The 20,106-nt window shown below is 45.0% G+C and overlaps 1 protein-coding gene across 3 annotated transcripts in view; it reads right to left on the minus strand.

Moving 5' to 3' along the window:
• Positions 1 to 404: 404 nt before the first annotated feature.
• The window catches only part of FGFRL1 (fibroblast growth factor receptor like 1), a 169,385-nt gene continuing 149,683 nt past the window's right edge, over positions 405 to 20,106 (minus strand). For all 3 annotated transcript variants that reach the window (XM_035138360.2, XM_035138357.2, XM_035138358.2), the window contains exons 5-7: positions 14,902 to 15,186; positions 11,085 to 11,438; positions 405 to 8,364 (exon numbers count right to left, since the gene is read on the minus strand). In XM_035138360.2, the coding sequence (XP_034994251.2) occupies positions 7,937 to 8,364; positions 11,085 to 11,438; positions 14,902 to 15,186 (1,067 nt within the window). In that variant the 3' untranslated portion in view covers positions 405 to 7,936. The remainder of the gene's footprint in view (positions 8,365 to 11,084; positions 11,439 to 14,901; positions 15,187 to 20,106) is intronic.

Below are 20,106 nucleotides of genomic sequence, written 5' to 3' on the forward strand. Positions count from 1 at the left end.
CATGCACAGAAGCATGCTGCGCACTTCGTGTATGCGCAGAAGCGTTCTGCGTGCTTCGCGTGTGTGCAGAAGCGCTCTATCGGCGCTTCGTGCATGCGCTAAACCGCCACTTGGGTTAAGTACTTTTCGTGGTGCGAACAGCACCCCAGAACGGATTGGGTACTTAACCCGAGGTACCACTGTATTGATAAAGGAGCTCGATCAATTGTGCCTTGGGAAATTTTGGCCCTTGCTCTAATCCAATAGGAATTCATATATGGACAAGCACTTGTTGTCTGCGTTCCCCTGTGCAGAAAAGCTGAATCCAGTAGCAAGAACTGTATGCACCTAGCTTTCAATACAGGGCCAGCCCACCCATGAGGCAGGCTGAAGCAGCTGCCTTGGGTGGCGGAATGAGAGGGGGCAGAGAAGCAGTAGGGGCTTCTCTGCACGCTGCCTCTGCCACTGGCAGTGGCTTCCAGCAAAATCTCATTAAATCTCAGCAAAATCTCACGAGAGCTCATCAGAACCTGCTATCACCACCACTGCTTTGCAGGCAGTGCCACGTGACCCAGGTAAGGGAGGCTTCCTCGGGAAGCAATGGGACACCCTGCCCCGCCCCCATTTCAACAACAGAGCTCAGCATCTGTTTAGGGAGATGTAGCAGAGCCTCCCCGATTATCAGTGCTGTTGGAGACAATACTTGAAATGGGAAAGCTTAATATTTAAATAGGTATGTTTAAATAAATTATGTCTATGTAAACTTCAATGCAAGCATTTATTCAACAGTTTGAAGCTACTAATAGTGTAGCATAAACACTGACAACTGGGAAACACTGGCCTGCGAGCGCTCCAATTGGAGAACAGCCTTTACCAAAGGCGTCATGGGCTTTGAAGAAACTCGATCTCAGGACGCAAGGGAGAAACGTGCTAAGAGGAAGGCATGATTGGCAAATCCACACTGTGATGAACTCCCGCCTGGAAACCAATATCCCCACTGTGGAAGGATGTGTGGATCCAGAATTGGCCTCCACAGTCACTTACGGAACCATTGTTAAAACTGTGTTTATGGAAGACAACCTGAGCAGCCCAATCCTTTGCATTTTTACTCGAGTTTGCTCAATAAGGCTTGATCTCAAAAACATGGGGGCCAGAACACAGCAGCAGAGGATGCTTCATAGTTAAAAGCATCTCAGGCAGCATGAGAGATCATGGAGTCACTTCTGCAGTAGACCAAGCGGCCTACATCCATCAGTGGTCTGACTTGGTGGTAGGCAGATTCTAATGGACACAAAGCTGGAGGCAGGGAGAGGAGAGCAATTCAATGCTCATAGTGATATTTGCATTAATGCCCACTGCATTCAATCCAGCCCCAGCTTGGAAGGGGTACAACAAAAAGTGGAGAGCAATCCTTTCCCTCTCCACTGGACTTAAAAAGGGAGGGGGAGTTACTTATGCCCTGTCTTGTCCTGGTGTAGATTTCCTGTATTTGTGGGGCCGTTTGAGAAATGGGGGAGTTGGGATTCAATGAAGGCTACACCGTTTCTGAGCACAATTTAACGTGTTGGTGCTGAGCTTCAAAGCCCTAAACAACCCCAGCCCTGTACACGTGAAAGTGTGTCTCCACCCCCATCATTCAGCCTGGATGCCGAGGTCCAGCTCTGAGGGCCTTCTGGCAGTTCCCTCATTTTGAGAAGTGAGGTTACAGGGAACCAGGCAAAGGGTCTTCTCCATAGTGGTACCCACCCTGTAGAATGCCCTCCTGTCAGGCAAAGGGTCTTCTCCATAGTGGTACCCACCCTGTAGAATGCCCTCCAGTCAGATGGCAAGGAAATGAACAACTGACTCTTAGAAGACATCCGAAGGCAGCCCTGTATAGGGAAGTTTTTAATGCTTGATGTTTTACTGTGCTTAATCTGTTGTAAGCTGCCCAGAGTGGTTGGGGAAACCCAGTCAGATGTGTGGCTTCTGATGATGATGTTCCTCCCCCCAGACTACCCATGCCCCTTCCAGAATTCTACCCTCCTGTTTAGGGGTGCAACTGTGGGGAGACCTTTGCTAAAGGAGCATCTTAGCTGACCTTTACACAGAGAATGGAGGCATCTCTGATGTTTTCAGAGATGGTGGATTTGCTTTCTGGTGACATCAGCAGTCTTTCATCTCAACCCAACGCCATCCATCGATTACCTGGTGAGTGTAGAACAGCACCATTAACTATTTATTCAGCAGTTAACTATTCAAATACATGCTCTTCTGAGCAAAAAACCAACGACCGGTGTACAAAATGTGGGCAATGGAATATGATAATCATACCATGCTAAGCAGGCAGTGTTACAAAGGTATTGCTCTTTAGCATGGAAACGAGCCAGCGGCAATAAAACCACCATAAAAACGTCAATATGACATATGGCAAAGCATTGGCTTTTTATGACTACAACTTTTAATGAACTGGAAAACAACCCGAGCTGCCATTTTTACTTACGACTCTTGTTAAGTGGATCTTCAGATTGCTTTAATATGAAAGCGATTGATGGAAATGTGATTAATGTGACAAAAAGCCACATGGGAGGGTATATGCTGGTCTGTAGATCAACCCCCAATTAAAATAAAACTGAACTAAGAAGCGTTGTGATGGCGGAAGAAATGTATGAATTTATCGAAGTGCGTTGTAACATTTCAGCATAGCTTTTGAATTGAATGGCTGGAAGCAAGTGTCACCCAAGTCCTTCCTGAAGTGATATTTAATACTCTCTGGTTCTGAAGTTTAAAGCACCAGAGGAGGGAAAAACCCTTTCAACATCTGTGTTCAAGTGAGCTGAGAGCCTGTACACAAAGTGATTTAAGGTAGCAGTGCGGAAAGGATGATTGCTCTGCTCACCTGGCAACCTTTTCCTTCACACTGCCAGCCCATTCATAAAGGCAGCTCTGGTGTGGCCAGAGTTCCTCCTACAGGGAATTCACCCATTTTGTCAATGGAAAAGCACCAAAGGCCCCTTTTCTCGCCCCTCCTAAACCACCTCGTTCTGAACCCATGGATTCCGATTCTGCATATGGCAGGAAATGTATTGCTTCACGGAATCCACACATTAGTAACAGCACCGGTGTCACAAAGCTTTTCCTGGCCATGATCTCTCTCACTGATTGGCAATTTTCACAAATGGCCTTAATTAGAACCGACAAAGGCTGCATCTCTGACAATCTGTGGCATACTGAATATCCTCTTTGGGTGTAAATATGTTACATTTGATGATGATGATGATGATTAAAGATGAGTTTTTTAAACGGAATCTTCAAGTTTATGCCAAAATCCTCATTTTCCCCATCTTTCATACCACTTCACAACTTGATTACCAATTTCACACTTTGAAAAACTGCAATATTTTGATAAAGTTCTCACCTTGAGAAGGCTGAGAAATACAGGACAGGGGGGCGGGCAGTTTAGAAACACCTTGAACTTTTGGCATTTGAGGCCAAGTTCACAGGTCACATTGACAAGCGATTTTTGTTTCGGCTGAGCATTTTGGCTACACTAATGCCACTTCTGTGACTGTGGTTCGCCATATAGCTGAAGCTCCTATATCCATTAAGAGATTCTGGTAACTTTTAGCAGAACCCTTGGCCTGAACAATACTATTTTTGTTAAAACAAGTGAAGTCACAGTCTGTTGTCCTGCATAATTAGATCAGGAAAATGCAGATCAAAATTTGGTAGAACACAGGCTGCATATACACTACAAATAATCCTGGGAACTGTAATTTATCCAAAGCATAGCTAAATCCCCAGCACTCTTAACAATATTATTTGGGGGGGGGGGAAGTTATGTGCTTTCAAAGAATGGCGAGTTTGCAGCCACATTCTGCTTTTTAAAATTCAATAGGATTAGTGGATACTGAGGTCATATTCCCTGCTGTCCATAGCCACATAGAGGCAACATACACCTGAAAGTGTGGAGGAGTCAACTATTTGCAGTAATTCTATGTGCAATCCTAACAGTTCAGTGCGATGTACTTGCTAGGAACAGAAACTGTGCTCGAGACTGGCACATAAGCCTCCATCCCACGCAAGTAAAATTCACCTAGATTTCATTAGCACTCGCCTTTGAGAATGGGCGATTGAATGGTGGAACTTATTTGAATAAGCACACACAGAATCAAGGCTGTATTCACTATCCCAGCAGGCACACGGACGAGTTGCTGCTTACAGCTGCTGAAATTATGTCAATGACCAATAAATCAAAATGAATACATACATACATAATTTGCATTGGAAAACACCTGCCTTCAAAAGGCCTCTGCCAGATTATCAGGGGCAGGTGGCACCCGTAAGACTCACCCCGAATTCTTCTTCTCACAAAACCTTTATGGTGTTCATGTTAACACACTGTCACAGGTGCGGTAGCGGCTACTCTAGAGTAACAACTCCTCACAGCGTTGCATTTTCATGCTTTTATTAAGTGCACACTATTTTCAGTGCAGAGTCAGTACTATGTACATGTTGTCAGTCTAGGTCAGAACCTCCGAATGGAGATTCGCGCGTCTTTTTCCAGCAAAGTAGTCTGGGAATACTGAATCTCCGCCCCCGTCGTTTCTTGCGCAATTCTGGAGTCGGCGGCATAGCTGCCAAGTTTCCCCTTTTCTCGCGAGGAAGCCTATTCAGCATAAGGGAAAATCCCTGTAAAAAAGGGATAACTTGGCAGCTATGGTCGGCGGGAGCGGTCTTCTTGCTGCGCTTCCCCTGCTTCCCCTTTCCTTTCCTAGGTGGAGCAGTGGCTCTTCTACTCTGCCTGAGCCATGCCCTCTACTTCCTGATTCCCCGCTGGAGACATCCCCCTCCCCGCTCCCACTGGTGCTGGGAGAAGAGCTTGTGCTTAAGATGGGAGGAGGCTGTCTGTAGCTTCTGTCTCTCTCACACACAACCATCAAAGCAGAAGAGTTTATTGCATTTGTAGTAGAAATGTTTCCAATAACAGCTGTGGCACTTTAGGAATAGAAAACATATGCTCAGTAGATATTTCGCTGTGTCAACCTGAGGTGTGCAGCTACAATATGGGCGACAGACAGACCAAACCTACCTGGCCAAAATTCAATTGTGGCTTCACCTTTGATTCATAGCATGTACCCTTTGCTCGTGTAGAAGCGCAATTGATTTCTGCAAATTGACACCGCCATTTTGTAATCCATAGAACGTCTTCAGTGACAACCCCAAGCCATGATGTAAACAAAAAAAACCTTGGGCACAATTTTGTGTAAGCTCCATTGAAATGAATGAGAGAGACGTCAGTGCATCGGTGTTCTGAAGTGTGCTCCAAGATATAGGTACCCAGATATTGGTACCAGATCTAGTGATCCTGGGTATTCAGGTATCCAGAAAAGCTAAGGAGGAGATTCAGAATTAAATGGGAGCGACCATGTCCGATGTATTTGGCAGTCTCGCCGAGACTGTTGAGCAATCCAGGTAAGCAAAGAATTTGTAAGGTTTGTGGCAAGTAAGTTGGGGCAGCCAGCATCTACGTGGGGATACGCTCCTCTGAATTTAATGGGATTTAAACACATTAAACATGCTTATAATTTATATTTATTTATTTATAAAAATTTATATCCCACTCAAATTTAGACTGTGCCTATTGCAGATAACGTGGAGGTACATGAACATCCCTCGGCAATAATTAAGAAAGGCCTGATTCTTCAAACCATGAGCTAATACACAGGCAAAAAAAATTTACACACCGATAATGGTAAAAAAAGAACAGAGGCCTGGATAATACAGGCTGTGAATGGAAAAGGTTGTCCTTCCATCACGCGTCAGTTTGTGTTCTATCATCCGTCATGCGAGGAGGATGGCAAAGTACTGTGGTTTTTGTTCCATTTTTCGACCCACTTCCCATAGAACACCAATGTTACTGATGGGTTTCTGCACAGGCCCTGAAACTGAGATGAAAAGCGCATGTGCACATCTAGTGTGGTGGCGCTGGTGTAGCTTGGCTGTTGTCCCTCACCATTTTGCATTCGTTTTATCTGAAGCTACAGTATTACCTGCGTGACAGAATCACGCAGCAAGGGAGCACAGAGCTTCTGACGACTGTTTAAAAATAACCCTAAAAGAGGTCACAACATGCTACAGACCTAAGTGAGGGAGTTGTGCCGCTGGTGGCATTGAGGGAGGGGGGCCTGACATTTCACCTGGCACACACAAATGAATCTCACGTGGAGGGAACTGCATTTCCCCAGCAATTAAAAATAAATAAATGTTGCATTGTTTGAATCTTAGAAAAATGCACTGTTTAGACAACCGATTTGCTTCTCTGAGAAGGAGACTGGATGGATTCTCTGCATCACGTGAGTAACGACTGCACACTTATTGTGCAAAAAAGGGTCTTCTGGAAATACTATCCATGCAGGGGGCGGGATCTTAAATGTAAGCTCTTCTTCAGAAATAAACTTAACCACTGTTGCCTATTTGATTTTTGGCAGTTTCATTAGTGAACTCAATAAGCATCAGCTGATATATTTCTTCCAGGCTGAATTGCTCAGCCTGGTATTAAATCATAGTGCTATTTGTTTAAGGTCCCTTCTTGTTGGAAAATAATCTGTGATTTCTTTTTGCAAAGAACAAGATTTGCTGAACAATCTTGAGAACAGAAAGAAACACAGGAGAGGATCCTAGAAAAGAAGAGGAGCAGACAGCTATTGTAACAAACCAAACAAATATATGACATTCAAGATCCTAAATAAAGTACTGTTAAAAGCTATCTTTCTTGTATATTTGAGAACCTAGCATCTATAACAACCTGGGGAAAAAAATCTTTATTTTTTTGATCAAAAATATGTATAGAAATGCCTGTTTTTGAGACAAATATCATACATTTTTCTTTCTTTTAAAAAATAAATTAAATATACATGTCTTCTGTTAAAACTCTATATAGATTTTAAAAGGTTTAGATCATTGGAAAATATGGTCCAATTTTGCTGTATCCCCACCCCACCCCAAACTGAAATGAATTAAATAACAAAACGACCCCCCATTCCCCCCCAATGTCCACAAGTGCATATTCAGCATATTCAGAATTCCCTGGAGTTAATTTTTATTCTTCTTTTAAGAACCCTCTTTAACTTGTTTTGTATTATCACTTGTCAGCTCAGAGGCACGCCACTATAAATCTTGAAAAATCTGACGATCGCAGACGAGGGCAGCGTAATGGGATTGCGTTTCTTCTTTTCTTTCGTGTTCACAAAAACCAGCAGTTCAATCATGATTATCCTTATTATAATTAAATATAAATATAGCGAGTTGTACAACATTGTCCTTTGTTTTTGTGGCAATTGAGGGCGAGGGGAGCCAAGTCCTTTAAAAGGAAGCCCCCCCCCCCGGCCAAAGAGTGTCACCCATTCACAACTAGCTTGTTCATTGCTAACTACCAGGCAGCATTACACAACTTTAAATAGAAATATCTCTCCCCCGGATACTGCCACAGTGGCCTTTCTCGTCTTTTGCACCGTCACTCAAACGCTTCCGTGTCTAAGTTCTGCTTTGCTGTCGGGCCCTCTCTGCGTGTGCCAAAGGAAGGAGCCACGCTGGCCTTGGGCTTCCACGGGTGGCTGAAGGGCAGAAGCAGTGACCGAGGTTGGGGGTGAGCATTCAGGATCAGGCCCAGCTTCCTTTCCCTTCTTCCTCTGGCTTTTGCAACAGGAGTTTCCCATTTTCCAGGGACACAAGCAACTGCCGTTGACCTTTGGGAATTCCTTCATTATTCCTTTGTCACAGCAACAACAAACGGCAACAGCAGCAGCAGCAACAAAACCCTTTCTCCGCATTTCTCTCCAAAATTGCTTCTTCTTCTTCTTCTTTTTGGAATAAATGGTTTTGTTCAATTTGGTTTCTTTACCCCCACCTTTCCGGTATAAGCTGACTCAAAGAAGTCTGCATAGAGTGTACCGCTGGATAAACTCCGCGTAGTCTTTCAGCATTGGTAATGAATGTGCTGGTGCTGGTGAACTTTGCCTTCAATGTGTGAATGTGTATGAGTGTGGATGTCCGTGTAAATCTTTGGGTACATTTTGGAAGCCATGTTTGGGGCCAGGGCAGACCCTTGGCTCAGCAGCTGCTGCTGCTGTTGCTGCTGCTGCTGCTGAGCCCCTACATATTCCTCGTAGTTTATGGAGGAGATGCAGTCTTTGTCGGGGACCTGCGGCACACAGACCCGGTCCCGGGGGTGCGGCCTGTGCATGGGGGCTGCCGCGGGAGGAGAGCATGGCTTCTTCTTGGTCTGGCAGAGCCACAGGAGGATCGTCCCAAAGATGAAGACAGCTCCAGCTGGGATTCCAATGATCACAGGCCATGGGAGGCTGCTGGCAGAAGGAGCCACCGGTGGGCTGGCGGGCTTAGGATCTGGACGGCCCATTGCATGGGAACAGAGAGAGAGAGCAAGAGAGCAAAAAGGTTAATCAGAAGCAGGCCAGGGAGATTCAGATTGGATGTCAGGCACACAGAGGCTTGCGCACATTCTCCTGCATTGTGTTTTACTTGTTCAGAGAGACACATAAAGATGGTTTCCTAACACCAATGCTTGGTAATAAGGCAGCTCAGAGCAGACAGAGAAATGAAGCGCCTGTCAACAATGCCTTCTTCTCATCAACGCGCCAGGAATCGGGACTTGAGCTATGCGACTTAGTTATGCATTTCTGCCTGGATGCAGCTCAACGGCTGTCAGAGGTTGTTGCGACTACTCTAGAGTAACGACCTTCCACATGCTTGTCTTTTAACAGTCTTTATTGGTGCACTCTATTTACAGTGTAACGAGGTGTTGGTAACATGTCTGCTTATTCCGAACCAGAATCCGGCACTGCCCCTTTGCGCGATTTTGGCCAACATAATAGCCTCGGGACAGTGAATCTCCTCCCTTTCCTCCACCTCCGTAATTCCGGTGTCGGGAGAAAGGGTCTACGTTCCGTTCTTTCCCTTTCCCCCCTTTCTCCCTTTCTCTCTTCCCGCCTATGGAGCAGCGGCTCTCCCATGCTGTCAGAGACCTGGCACTCTCTTTCCATTTCCTGACTAGCCCCTTCAGACCCCGTGCTACCATCGCTGCTCCTGATGAGAGGGGGAGGGTCTCTATACTCTCTCCCCCTTACATCCGCAAAGGCTGGTTTTGTTCATCGCTGAATTCCACTGCAATGCCGAGTATCTAGGCCTGCAGGACACCAAGCATTTCACTGGGACTAAACCTTCGGTTAACATAGAAGGAGGTTCTCAAAGCTGCTTTGGCCATGTTGCTGATAAACATGGGTCAGGGGGCAGCTGAATAAGGCAGAGTTGCAGCACCCCCAGTTCTGCCCCATCCCTCACCTCACCACTCAAGACTCCACCAATCGCAACATTGCCGGAAAGGCCTGCCAGAGGAAGGAGTAATTTTTTAAACCAGTAAGGGGAGGAAGCCAGGAATGATATGAGGAAACAGTCACCCCTGTGTTCCTGATTTAAGGCCTGGTAACTTTTTAATTTTTACTGGCTTTCTCTCTTTTTTGTGAGTTTATTGATGAATTTCCAAAATGAAAAGTTTTGGTTCTAAACTCATCTGGCTATATATCACATTGACTGACTCCCTATCCTTCCCTAAGCCTGGAAGCAAGGCCGTCTCAAGTGTGTTGGGCGCCCGGGCACCGTGGTGCAGAGATCGCTCCGGCGCCCCTGCTCTGCCCCGTTTCTTGCTGCGGATAGTGGCTCTGCCGTGCGGCACCCCCCTGCCAGGCCAGTGTCCTGGCGCCCCGCGCCACCCAGCCTTACCCCTAGAGCCGGCCCTGCCTGGAAGTGACTTCCCATCCCTCCTCTTCTCCATTCCAAATCGCTTTCTCCCGAAGCTCCTTTAAATTTAAAAATAGTGACACTTGGGTATTTGCTACGCGTTTGCACAATCAACAGAATAAAGAATGTCACAAGCAATATCCCATGTCATCACTGTTGTGCCTTTGAGTGCAATTTGAGGACTATGAAGAACAAATTGAGAAGGTGGTAACTGGATTGGGTAGTCACCCTGAAGACCTTAATAGGCCAGGTGGATTGAATGAAGAGTGAAACTGATCTCCTATACTATAGCTTACAGTGAATTTGTTTGCTATGTGCATAATGATGGGATGTCAGTTATTTTAATAACTGGCTGTTGAGGGCCTTTGAGTTATTGTATACTTTCTATGGCTAGAACGTTAAGCACCTTGGAAGAGGTTCATCTTCTCCTCGCAGTTTTAGAGCTGTGGGAGGATTTTCCATTGTGTAAAAAATTAACTATACAGCTGTGTTGCTTTGTGACTGATAACACCGTTAAAAAAGGTGGACTGGGAGGTAGCTGTATGCCCTCCTCTGACAGTTCTGGGGGTCCTTCGTCAGGCTTAATGATTTTAGATAATAATTCATGGCAATGGCTTCTTAATGGTTTTTTGGAATTAATAATAATCTTTACTCAGATGCCTGTAGTAGAACTAGAGACTAAAGGGGCAAGTAGTTAATGCCGAGCAAGATTTGCTTAGTATAATCTGTTGTAATCTTGGACTGTATTCTTTTTATAATTCAAAGAACTTCTCTTTTTTATTTCTTGTGCTGGATTTAAATATATTGTATTTGGACTACTATTTATTCCAGCTTTGAAATTTTTAGACTGAAGTTATGGGTGAATGGTAAAGTTGTATAACATACTGTTTTTTAAACAATATTTCGTATCCTATCTGAGGCACGGAACCACTATTATTGGTACAGGGTTTTGCGTTAAGATTACAAATGTTTATTCACTGAAGGCGCCTTGTTGAAATGCGCCTGACCGGTTCACCTAAGGAGAACTCACTTTCTTAGCATTTGACCTATAAGCAGAATATGAAAGGGCATTCTTGATGCTTGTCTGTAGGGTGTATTTCATGGAATATTAAAAATGGATCTTCATGTTTCTGACCTACAGTTGAGTATTTTACCTTAGCTTTGTCTTTTTGAAGCGGTGTTCTGTACAGGAGAGTGGAACTTGCCTTAGAACTCAGCCAGACCATTTTAATGGCCACAACAATAAACTCCAGGAACGAACGAAGGACTGGCTAGTGCTCAATAAACAAGGGAATAACCTAGCACCTCACCTGGTAGCACTGTGAGAAAGGCGCTTCGGAAGCTGTATCCCATGGTGTTTGCCCCTAGGCAGATGTACATCCCAGCATCCTCTTCCTTAGCCCTTGTGATCATGAGCTTGTTCAGGTAGGAGCCATCAGGACGGGACCAGACCTCTCCCGTAGGCAGCACCACAAACTTCTGCCCCCCGACATCGATGGTGGAATTGTATTTGTTCTCAGTGCCATACTCCACTCTCTTCAGCCACTGAATGACAGGCTTGACGTCACTCCTCACCTTACACTGAAATGAGGTTGTCCCCCCATAGTCTACCGTTGTGTTCACAGGATGTGTCCCGGTAAGAATGGGCTTGGATCTTGTTCTCTCTGGAAGTAAGAACAAACCAAATGACATTTTTTAACGCATTCAGAAATCTTCCTTCCGATGGACTGTTAACAAACCTCTGGATTCCCCCTCACCTTTAGGGCAAAGTATGCTTTTGGGCTGCTTCACATATGCACTGAGCATACAGACTGTGGGGCTGCCTTACATGTGAGGGGTTTATCTGACCACCCCCATTCCTTCATTCATTCATTCATTCATTCTGTCATCCCTTCCTTTATAATGCTGTTAAGCCGGCCATACTTGTATATGGTCCATTACCAGCAAACTCCAACACTGTCACATTTCACTTCAAAAGGGGGAACCTCCCCAGAATGTGGGGAATGGTAAAAAGAAGTCGAAAGGTAAAATCACGAGAGTCAAACCTCTACAAAACTCTTGGGAGTTGTTTAAAACCACAATGTTAGAAGCGCAAGGGTCAAGAAAATGCCAGTGTGTTTAATGAGCAGAGTCAAAGTAGCTATTAGAGGCAAGAAGGCTTCTTTTAGAACAGGGGTGGCCAACTTCCAAAAGACAGCGATCTACTCACAGAGTTAAAAACTGGCAGTGATCTACCCCCTTTTTTTGGGATTCAGGTCAAAGTTGTGGAGCTTCTTTAGGGAGTAGGAAAGCGATGCTGAGCTTTTTTTAGGAAGGAAAGCCCTGTTTTTGGTGGTTCAGGTCAAAGTTATTGAGCTTTTTTTAGGGAGGAACCCCGCTTTTTAGGGGTGCAGGGCTTCTTGGGGGGGGAGCCAGTGATCTACCAGTGATCTACCACAGACATCCAGTGATCTACTGGTAGATCATGATCTACCTGTTGGACATGCCTGTTTTAGAAAATGGAAACCTTTTCTGTTTCTGTTTACATTAATGTATTGTATTATGAAAAGCCTTAATAAAATTTTACTACTACCGGTACTAATAGAAATCTTGTCTGAATGAGAACTAAAAGGGATATAAATGTTGACAAAGGAAATGCAAGCAGACAATAAGGGATGCTTTCAAAAAAAAGAGAGAGAATATATTAGTAGCAGGAGACTGGCTAGGGAGGCATGTGGACCTTTGGATGACAAGAGAGTCAAAGATGTGCTAAAGGAAGATAAGGAGATTACAGAGGGGATGAACAAACTCTTTGCATGTCTTCACAGTGGAAGATACAGGTCAGATCCCTGTGGCTGAACTAATTTTCACAATAAGGGAGTCTGAGGAACGCAGACGAATATTGGTGCTGAGACACAAAGTTCTGGCCTTGTTGACAAAAGCAAAACTGACAAATTACCAGGTCCGGATGGCATCCAGCTGACAGTGTTGAAAGAACTCAATTATGAAATTCCTGATCTTCTAACAAAAACACGCAACTTGTCTCTAAGATCAGCCTCCACATCTGAGGACAGGGAAATGGCCAATGTAACACCAATTTCTAAAAAAGGGTATCCAAGGGGGGGGGGGGAGGCCTGGAAATTGCAGGCCAGTTAGCCTAGGAAATCTGGTGGGAAGTATTGTTAAAGATAAAACAACCAACTATATAGAAGAGCAAGCCTCACAGAAACCACATTGGTTCTGCTTCACACCCTCCCCAAGTGCCTTGCGCTGCGATAATGCTGCTTGCTTGCCTGCCTGAATGGAGGATGGAAAAGAATGCACAGGAACCTGCTTTTTTGCAGGGCTGAAATGTGGCCTACGAAAGTAAGCACTTAATCTGTTGCCCACTTATGTTTGGTCTCTGGTTCTGCCCAACCCTGCCAGGTGGCCCCCAAAAGCTTATCCATGCAGCCCTCAGCCTGTTAAAAGGTCCCCCATCCCTGCCGTAAATTAGTCCAACGCGTTTGTGGCAGACACAAGCTGGAAAGAGTTAAATTCGGATAAGCAGGTGACAAGTGACCAGTAGCTTAGAAAGAAGGGCTAAGTGGGGAAATGGAGTAAATCCTGAACTAGCCCACAGCCTTCTGCCAAAACATTAAGAAACCCTTCAAACCTTTATCTGCCTAAGTCTGGCAACTTTCATTCTTAGCCTGCCAAAGCTCATGAAAACAAAGGATATATACATCTTTGGCTTGATAAAAGCCAAGATAAATGGGGGGGGGGCAGAAGAGAACTTGTTACAAATGCTGCCTGGTTTTGATGAAGTAAAAATGCCGCCCCTGACATTAAGATGAGGCTTGATTCATTTCCATGTCTCTGCTCCCGGTTTTAATGTAAACACGTGTTTTTATTGCCTCCACAGAGCTGCCTTTTTATCATTACCAGATGTCCAGCAGGTTTGTATACTCAACACAAAACAGAATCCTGCCACATGTGCTTTTCATTCACATTTTTACACAGAAAAAAGAGTTATCATTGAGCAGATGATTCCCTTTGGATGTGGGAATTTCCACAGCAGAACTAATTTTATTACGCCAAAAACCAAGGGGTACAAATCAGATCTATTAAATCAATGAGAGTGGTGGTGCTCACATCGGTGGATGTGATTGGACCTACATCTTGTCGAAGCAGACAATTTAATGGGACTGCCATAAGGTCACATTGTGCATAATACTGCAGGTTAGTAACTGTTATGTTCCGTCCTAAGCAACACCTAGGAAAAGCACATAGCAGATACTATGTGGCCCATGAGTTGTTGGACAGAACACCAGAGCTTTCCTCCTGAAGTCTCTCTTTTAGTATAATAATAATAATAGTCTTCTGAGTCAACATAGAGTAATGTTGTAACACCAGATCTTGATTTGGCACAGAAAACAAATTAGATGGAGGAGACAGTTCACAAAATCACAAGGGAAGGCAGTGATAGTGGCGATGTGGGAACGATCTAATCCCCAACAAGCCTTACATTTTCAATAATTCAAGTGATGAGATTCTACCATTTCTCTTCAGTGACGTTTAGCTGCCCCAATCATTAGCATTTCTGTCACTGAGCCCAAGACACAAAGCACTGCCGAATATGAAAAAGGAATGTTTTCCGGTGTTCCTTTACTTGATAAAAATGTCAACGCACAATTACCACCTCTTCAAATACTTATCATTTTGACAAACTGTAGCTTTCTGTTAAGAGTGGATCTCTACCCATCAACTCTCCTGACAGCAGAGTATCCGTTTAGGGTTAGTATATCTGTCCCAAGAGTTCTGCTGCTAAGATTTTGTAATTGTTTTATGGGTCCAAAATCAGGAACAATTCCAGGCATCCCAGGTCTTCCCTCTTTTTACAGACTTGACCCGGTCAGATAGCTGTGAAGAAGTCCTGATTAGCTTCATTCTACATTTCCGGTCTATAGCTGAGCCAATAAAACTTATCTCTTTGCACACACTACCTCTCTGCATGAGGTTGGGTCCACTACAGTAGTTACATCACAAAGAGGTGCAGAGTTTGGGGACCATCATTGTATGTGTATCATTTCTGAGTCCTAAGCCTGGAAGCAAACCCATCTGATTTAAGCTGGACTTACATCCAGGTCAGGATGCTTCAGTACTTACGTATCACTTCAACTTTGTAGGTAGCATTGATTTCCCCAATTCTGTTGAATACTCGGCAGGTGTACTTCCCGCTGTCCTCTGGCTTCAGGTTCTTCAAATTCAGCGTCCACTTCTTCCTTTTGTTCTCGCCCATCACCTGCGGCATAAGAGGCTTGTTGTCTTTTAGCCAGCTGATGTCAGGTCGAGGATTCCCGCTAGCCATGCATTTCAAGCGGACCGAACTCCCGACGGGTCGGGCAATCACTCTCCTCCTCATTTTGGCCGGCTGAGTGAACCGAGGGCGAGCTGCAAAGGCAAGCAAGGCATCAAGGGGGGGGGCAGGAAACTGCCAAAACGGTATACAGGGTTATGCCCATGAGCAACGAAAGCCAAATCTATAAGGCACTAAGCTACATAGGTGATGCAGAGTCCTACAGTACAGCATCTACAAACTTTACAGTTCTTTAGTGCTAACATTTGGGAACCTTCCAAAACCATCAACACAAGGAAGAATCAGAAGCACACAGAACAATAGTATGAAGCAGGTATTATTGTTATACATGTGCACATTGCATTTTACCAAGTTCCTGTTTATCGCAGCTTCTTTCTCCTAACAAGAATTATAGGCCAAGTGCCAGGCTTCCCACCAAGTACCAAGCTTGCTTTGAAAATCACTCCATTTGTCTCAGCTGCCTCATAGAATCCTGTGTGTGTGTGTGTCTGCACACACACACGATTGTATAAAAGCTTTTTCAAAGAAAGCTAAAAAAAAAAAAAACCCATGGCCTACCTTTGCCCTTCTCAAAAATCTATCTGTGATACTCCAGATCCATTTCAATCAGGGTTTAGGCCTGGTTTTGGTATGGAAAATCCCTTGATCACCCTGTATGATGACCTCTGTTGGGACAGAGACAGGGACCATGTGCCCCTGTTAATTCTTCCGGATATCTAAGCAGCCTTCGATACCATCGACCGTGGCATTCTTCTGAAGTGACTGTCCAAGCTGGGTTGGGTGGCACCAATCCAGTTCTATTTGGGTTATTTTCAGAGGGTGGTGCCATGAGGTTTGTTTTTATCCCCCATGCTTTTTTAACACCTACATGAAACTAATGAGTGGGGTCATCTGGAGTTGGAGAGTAAGTTGTCAACAATACACTGATGATATAGAGCTCTTCTTTGCACCTGCCTTCTTATAACATATAAGTGCTCTTAAAATTAAACACTCTGAATGTACTAATTTTAATTCTTGAGATACATTGATATGTGTGCATTCTATAAAGGTAAAGGTAAAGGACCCCTGCGATTATGAGGTGCAGTGCTCATCTCGCTTCAGGTCCAGGGAGCCGGCGTTTGTCCACAGACAGCTTTCCAGGTCATGTGGCCAGCATGACCAAACCACTTCTGGCACAACAGGACACCGTGACAGAAACCAGAGTGCACGGAAATGCCATTTACCTTCCCGTCACAGCAGTACCTATTTATCTACTTGCATTGGCGTGGTTTTGAACTGCTAGGCTTGCAGGAGCTGGGACTGAGCAACGGGAACTCACCCTGTCATGGGGATTTGAACTGCCGACCTTCTGATCGGCAAGCCCAAGCGGCTCAGTGGTTTAGCCCACAGCGCCACCTGTTTCCCTACACATTGATACCTCACTGGCTCATTTATTTTACAAAGATGGGCTGAAAAAATTAGAATGAATAGATCTTTTTTTCTGATCAATAAAGCAATCTATAGGTGTGTGCTGCAGGGGATAGGTGGACAATGCCAAGTTCATTCCCATAGGGGCTTCTGGCAATTCCAGCATGCAGCTGGGCAAATGTAATCTGCCTACATGCAGGGGACGGATTGGAAACAGATATGCCCTCCTCCCAGCCATTCTTCCTTATCTTCAGGCCAAACAACAAAACAGAGCGTGGCGGCTCCTCTTTCCCAACACCACAACGTGGAAACGGAAAGGATATGCGTAGCTCTCACTATGTGAGCAGGCTTTAAAGTGCAGACTTTCTCTCATAACCTCATCTCCGTCCCCCCTCCTGTTCAGCCTGCCCCATCTATTCTCACACACTGACCTCATATTTAGGATACATCTGATGGGGGAATCCAGCTCAAACATCTCCCTTATGTACATTGTACCTCCAGGAACATTTTTAGCCAGAGCGGCAAGTGCCCCCCCCTCTCTACCCCACCCTGACATTCTGGGTCTCGGCCATGTCAGGATATTTTATTTCAAACTCTCTTTCTTGCGCAGCACAGAAATGCTTTGCTCTCTGCTCGCGGGCTTTCATGTGTAACCTAATGAACGGGAGGGACTCCAGCATTCAACGGCCGAGCAGACAGCTGGAGTGATAAGTGTGATATCCTAGCTCATTCTGTAGGGACTGGTGTGTAAATGTGTAGGTATTCCCCAGATCATCTCCCTGAAAGCGGGAGGCTTCCCTTGCAGCGAAAACAATCACGCTCCACGGGGGCTTCAAAAGGCAACCCCGTTTGTCAGCAGAGCTATTAGATGTCTGAGCACCACCACACCAGCCACTTCCACGACACTGCGGATATAGAAGGCAAAAATCCCATCCCTGTTAAAGCAACTGTTAAGGAAAAGGTCCTTAAGGAAAAGGAGGTCCGAACTGCTCACTCTCAGTCTAGCGCCATTCCTTTCACTTCTAGTCTATCAATCTACCTTGCCACACACACAGGTGCCATTTTGAGGCATTTGCTCCTGCACTGATTCATTCAGATTTGCCATGCTGCTTTTATTGCAATTGCTACTGTAATCATCTGTGTGCATTGCTGTGGCGCCTGCCCATTCTTTGGGCATACGTTTGTACTGGGCAAGAGAAAGGGTTAATAGGTTGACCAATAAGAAAGCCCGGGGGTGGAGCCTACCTGATTTTGAGGCTCAGCCCAGAGGTTTTGACAGTTAGTTCGGTTGGTTCTTTTGGGGGGAGAGATAGAGGAGTCAGAGTGAGTTAGAGGCAGAGACAAGATTGAGAAGGAATAGAGTGACAGCGTTTCGAATATATTTTAAAACTTGTTTGTGTTTGAAGTAAACGTTAATCTTCGTTGTTAACTCTACCTGACTGAGACTCAATACTTCACCGGGGAACCCTGGGTTTTTTCCACAAAATTGGTGGCAGCCGAAGAATAAAATAGTGGTGTACAGGTCAATAGTCCGTGAAACGACCAGGGGCTCTGTACGAACGCCACAATTTTGTGTGTGTGTGTGTGTGTTAAGCCCTTGCACGTTCAGGCAAACACTAGAATACGCGTTATTTGATATGCAAATGCCTAATTGCAGTTGTTATATCTGGGTACACACTGATATTTTTTGCTAAGTAGCAATCTCAATACCCCCTAAAGAGGTAATACCCCTGGTAAAGACCACCAGGACTGTGGGACAAGGAGGTGGGACTAACTCTTTTCCATGTGTTGCATGTTGCAGTCCCACTGAAAATGGCTCTGTCTGAAGCTGCTATTGCTGTCAAAAGAAGCTCCCCTCCCATGGCAAATAGCACAGAGAAAAGGGTTAGTCCCAGCCCCATTTCCCTTGCCCTGATCCCAGTCAGTGCTATTTAACAACAACGAATATGCATTTTGGAGCCAAACTAAGCAATGCATGGAAATATTGTGGTTTGCCTAAAGCCACTCGGCAAGATTCTTTCCTAGACAGAGATTTTAGCGTGGATTTCCAATGCCCAAACCCAACCATTTAGCCACTGAGTACACTGTCAAGGCGGGACGCAGGTGACGCTGTGGGTTAAACCACAGAGCCTAGGGCTTGCTGATCAGAAGGTCGGCGGTTCGAATCCCTACGACGGGGTGAGTTCCCATTGCTCGGTCCCAGTTCCTGCCAACCTAGCAGTTCGAAAGCACGTCAAAGTGCAAGTAGATAAATAGGTACTGCTCCAAGCGGGAAGGTAAACGGTGTTTCCGTGCGCTGCTCTGGTTTGCCAGAAGCGGCTTTGTCATGCTGGCCACATGACCTGGAAGCTGTACGTTGGCTCCCTCGGCCAATAATGCGAGATGAGCGCCGCAACCCCAGAGTCGGTCACGACTGGACCTAATGGTCAGGGGTCCCTTTACCGTTTTACACTGTCAAGGCAGCGTAGAAGCAATACCACTTCCCACCATTTCTGAGATGCTTACTCTACCCTCTAAAACTTTGGGAGAGCATCAGGAAAGATAGATTAGGAAGCATGCTAAGTCAACACGCCTTTCATGTCCTTGAGATCTATCTTGCTGAGTATGACTACAATCTACCAAACAACTCTGGGGTGTCCAATTCAGAAACATTTCTAGGCTTGTCTGATTAAAAAGGCAGTGATAGAGTTTACATACATGACCTGGAAGTCAACTAGAAAGGGAAGAGATGGGAATTACCACATGTCTCACCAATATTTGCAGTCCCTAATATATATATTTGGGGGGGGGGAGGTTGGGTCTACACTGGTTTATGCTGCATGCTTGTTCCATACGTTACCTTCTTTCCTTCAAAGTAACTCTAAAAATCCAGACTTATGATAAAGCTACAGTACAATGAAATCCCAAGAACAGGTAACTCTGAAATAGCTAACTTTGCTGCCTTACTTAGTGTTGCCCCCAATATGTCATCCATGGTCTGTAGTTTGCCTCCTCCCGTCCTCTCCTCATTTCTGCCCCAGGCATTTAGTTTAGTCAAGTACTCATCTTGCTCACAACAATCAGAAAGGAAAGCAATACTTTTGGAGTGCTCTCTCTCTCTCTCTCTCTCTCTCTCTCTCTCTCTCTCTCTCTCTCTCTCTCTCTCTCTCTGAAATAGGTAAAGTGATTGCCTGCCTCACCTAAGCTGCTCTCCATTTCTCTGTATGTTACACTGAAGCCAGATCAAACAGTTGTGAAATTTCTCCCCCAGAAAGAAAGAAAAAAGGAATGCAAATGGGGGTGGGGGAAAGAAAGGATGCCAAGTTAACAATGGAGAAAGAAAGAAAGAAAGAAAGAAAGAAAGAAAGAAAGAAAGAAAGAAAGAAAGAAAGAAAGAAAGAAAGAAAGAAAAGCAGGCAATGAAAGGGGGAGTTATCTTTCTTTTCTGTAAACACCTGCTCCAAAATCTGTATAATTTGCTGAAGCTTTGCTAGCTAGACCAAAAGGGTCAAAGGATTTTTGTACAAAGCACCTTATATTTCATGTTCTTTTTTCAAGGGTTCCACTACACATCCCTGGGAGTTTGCTTTGTAATCCAGAATGCGGCA

This window comes from Zootoca vivipara, chromosome 5 (genome assembly GCF_963506605.1).
Source record: "Zootoca vivipara chromosome 5, rZooViv1.1, whole genome shotgun sequence".
Classification (NCBI taxonomy): Eukaryota; Metazoa; Chordata; class Lepidosauria; order Squamata; family Lacertidae; genus Zootoca; species Zootoca vivipara.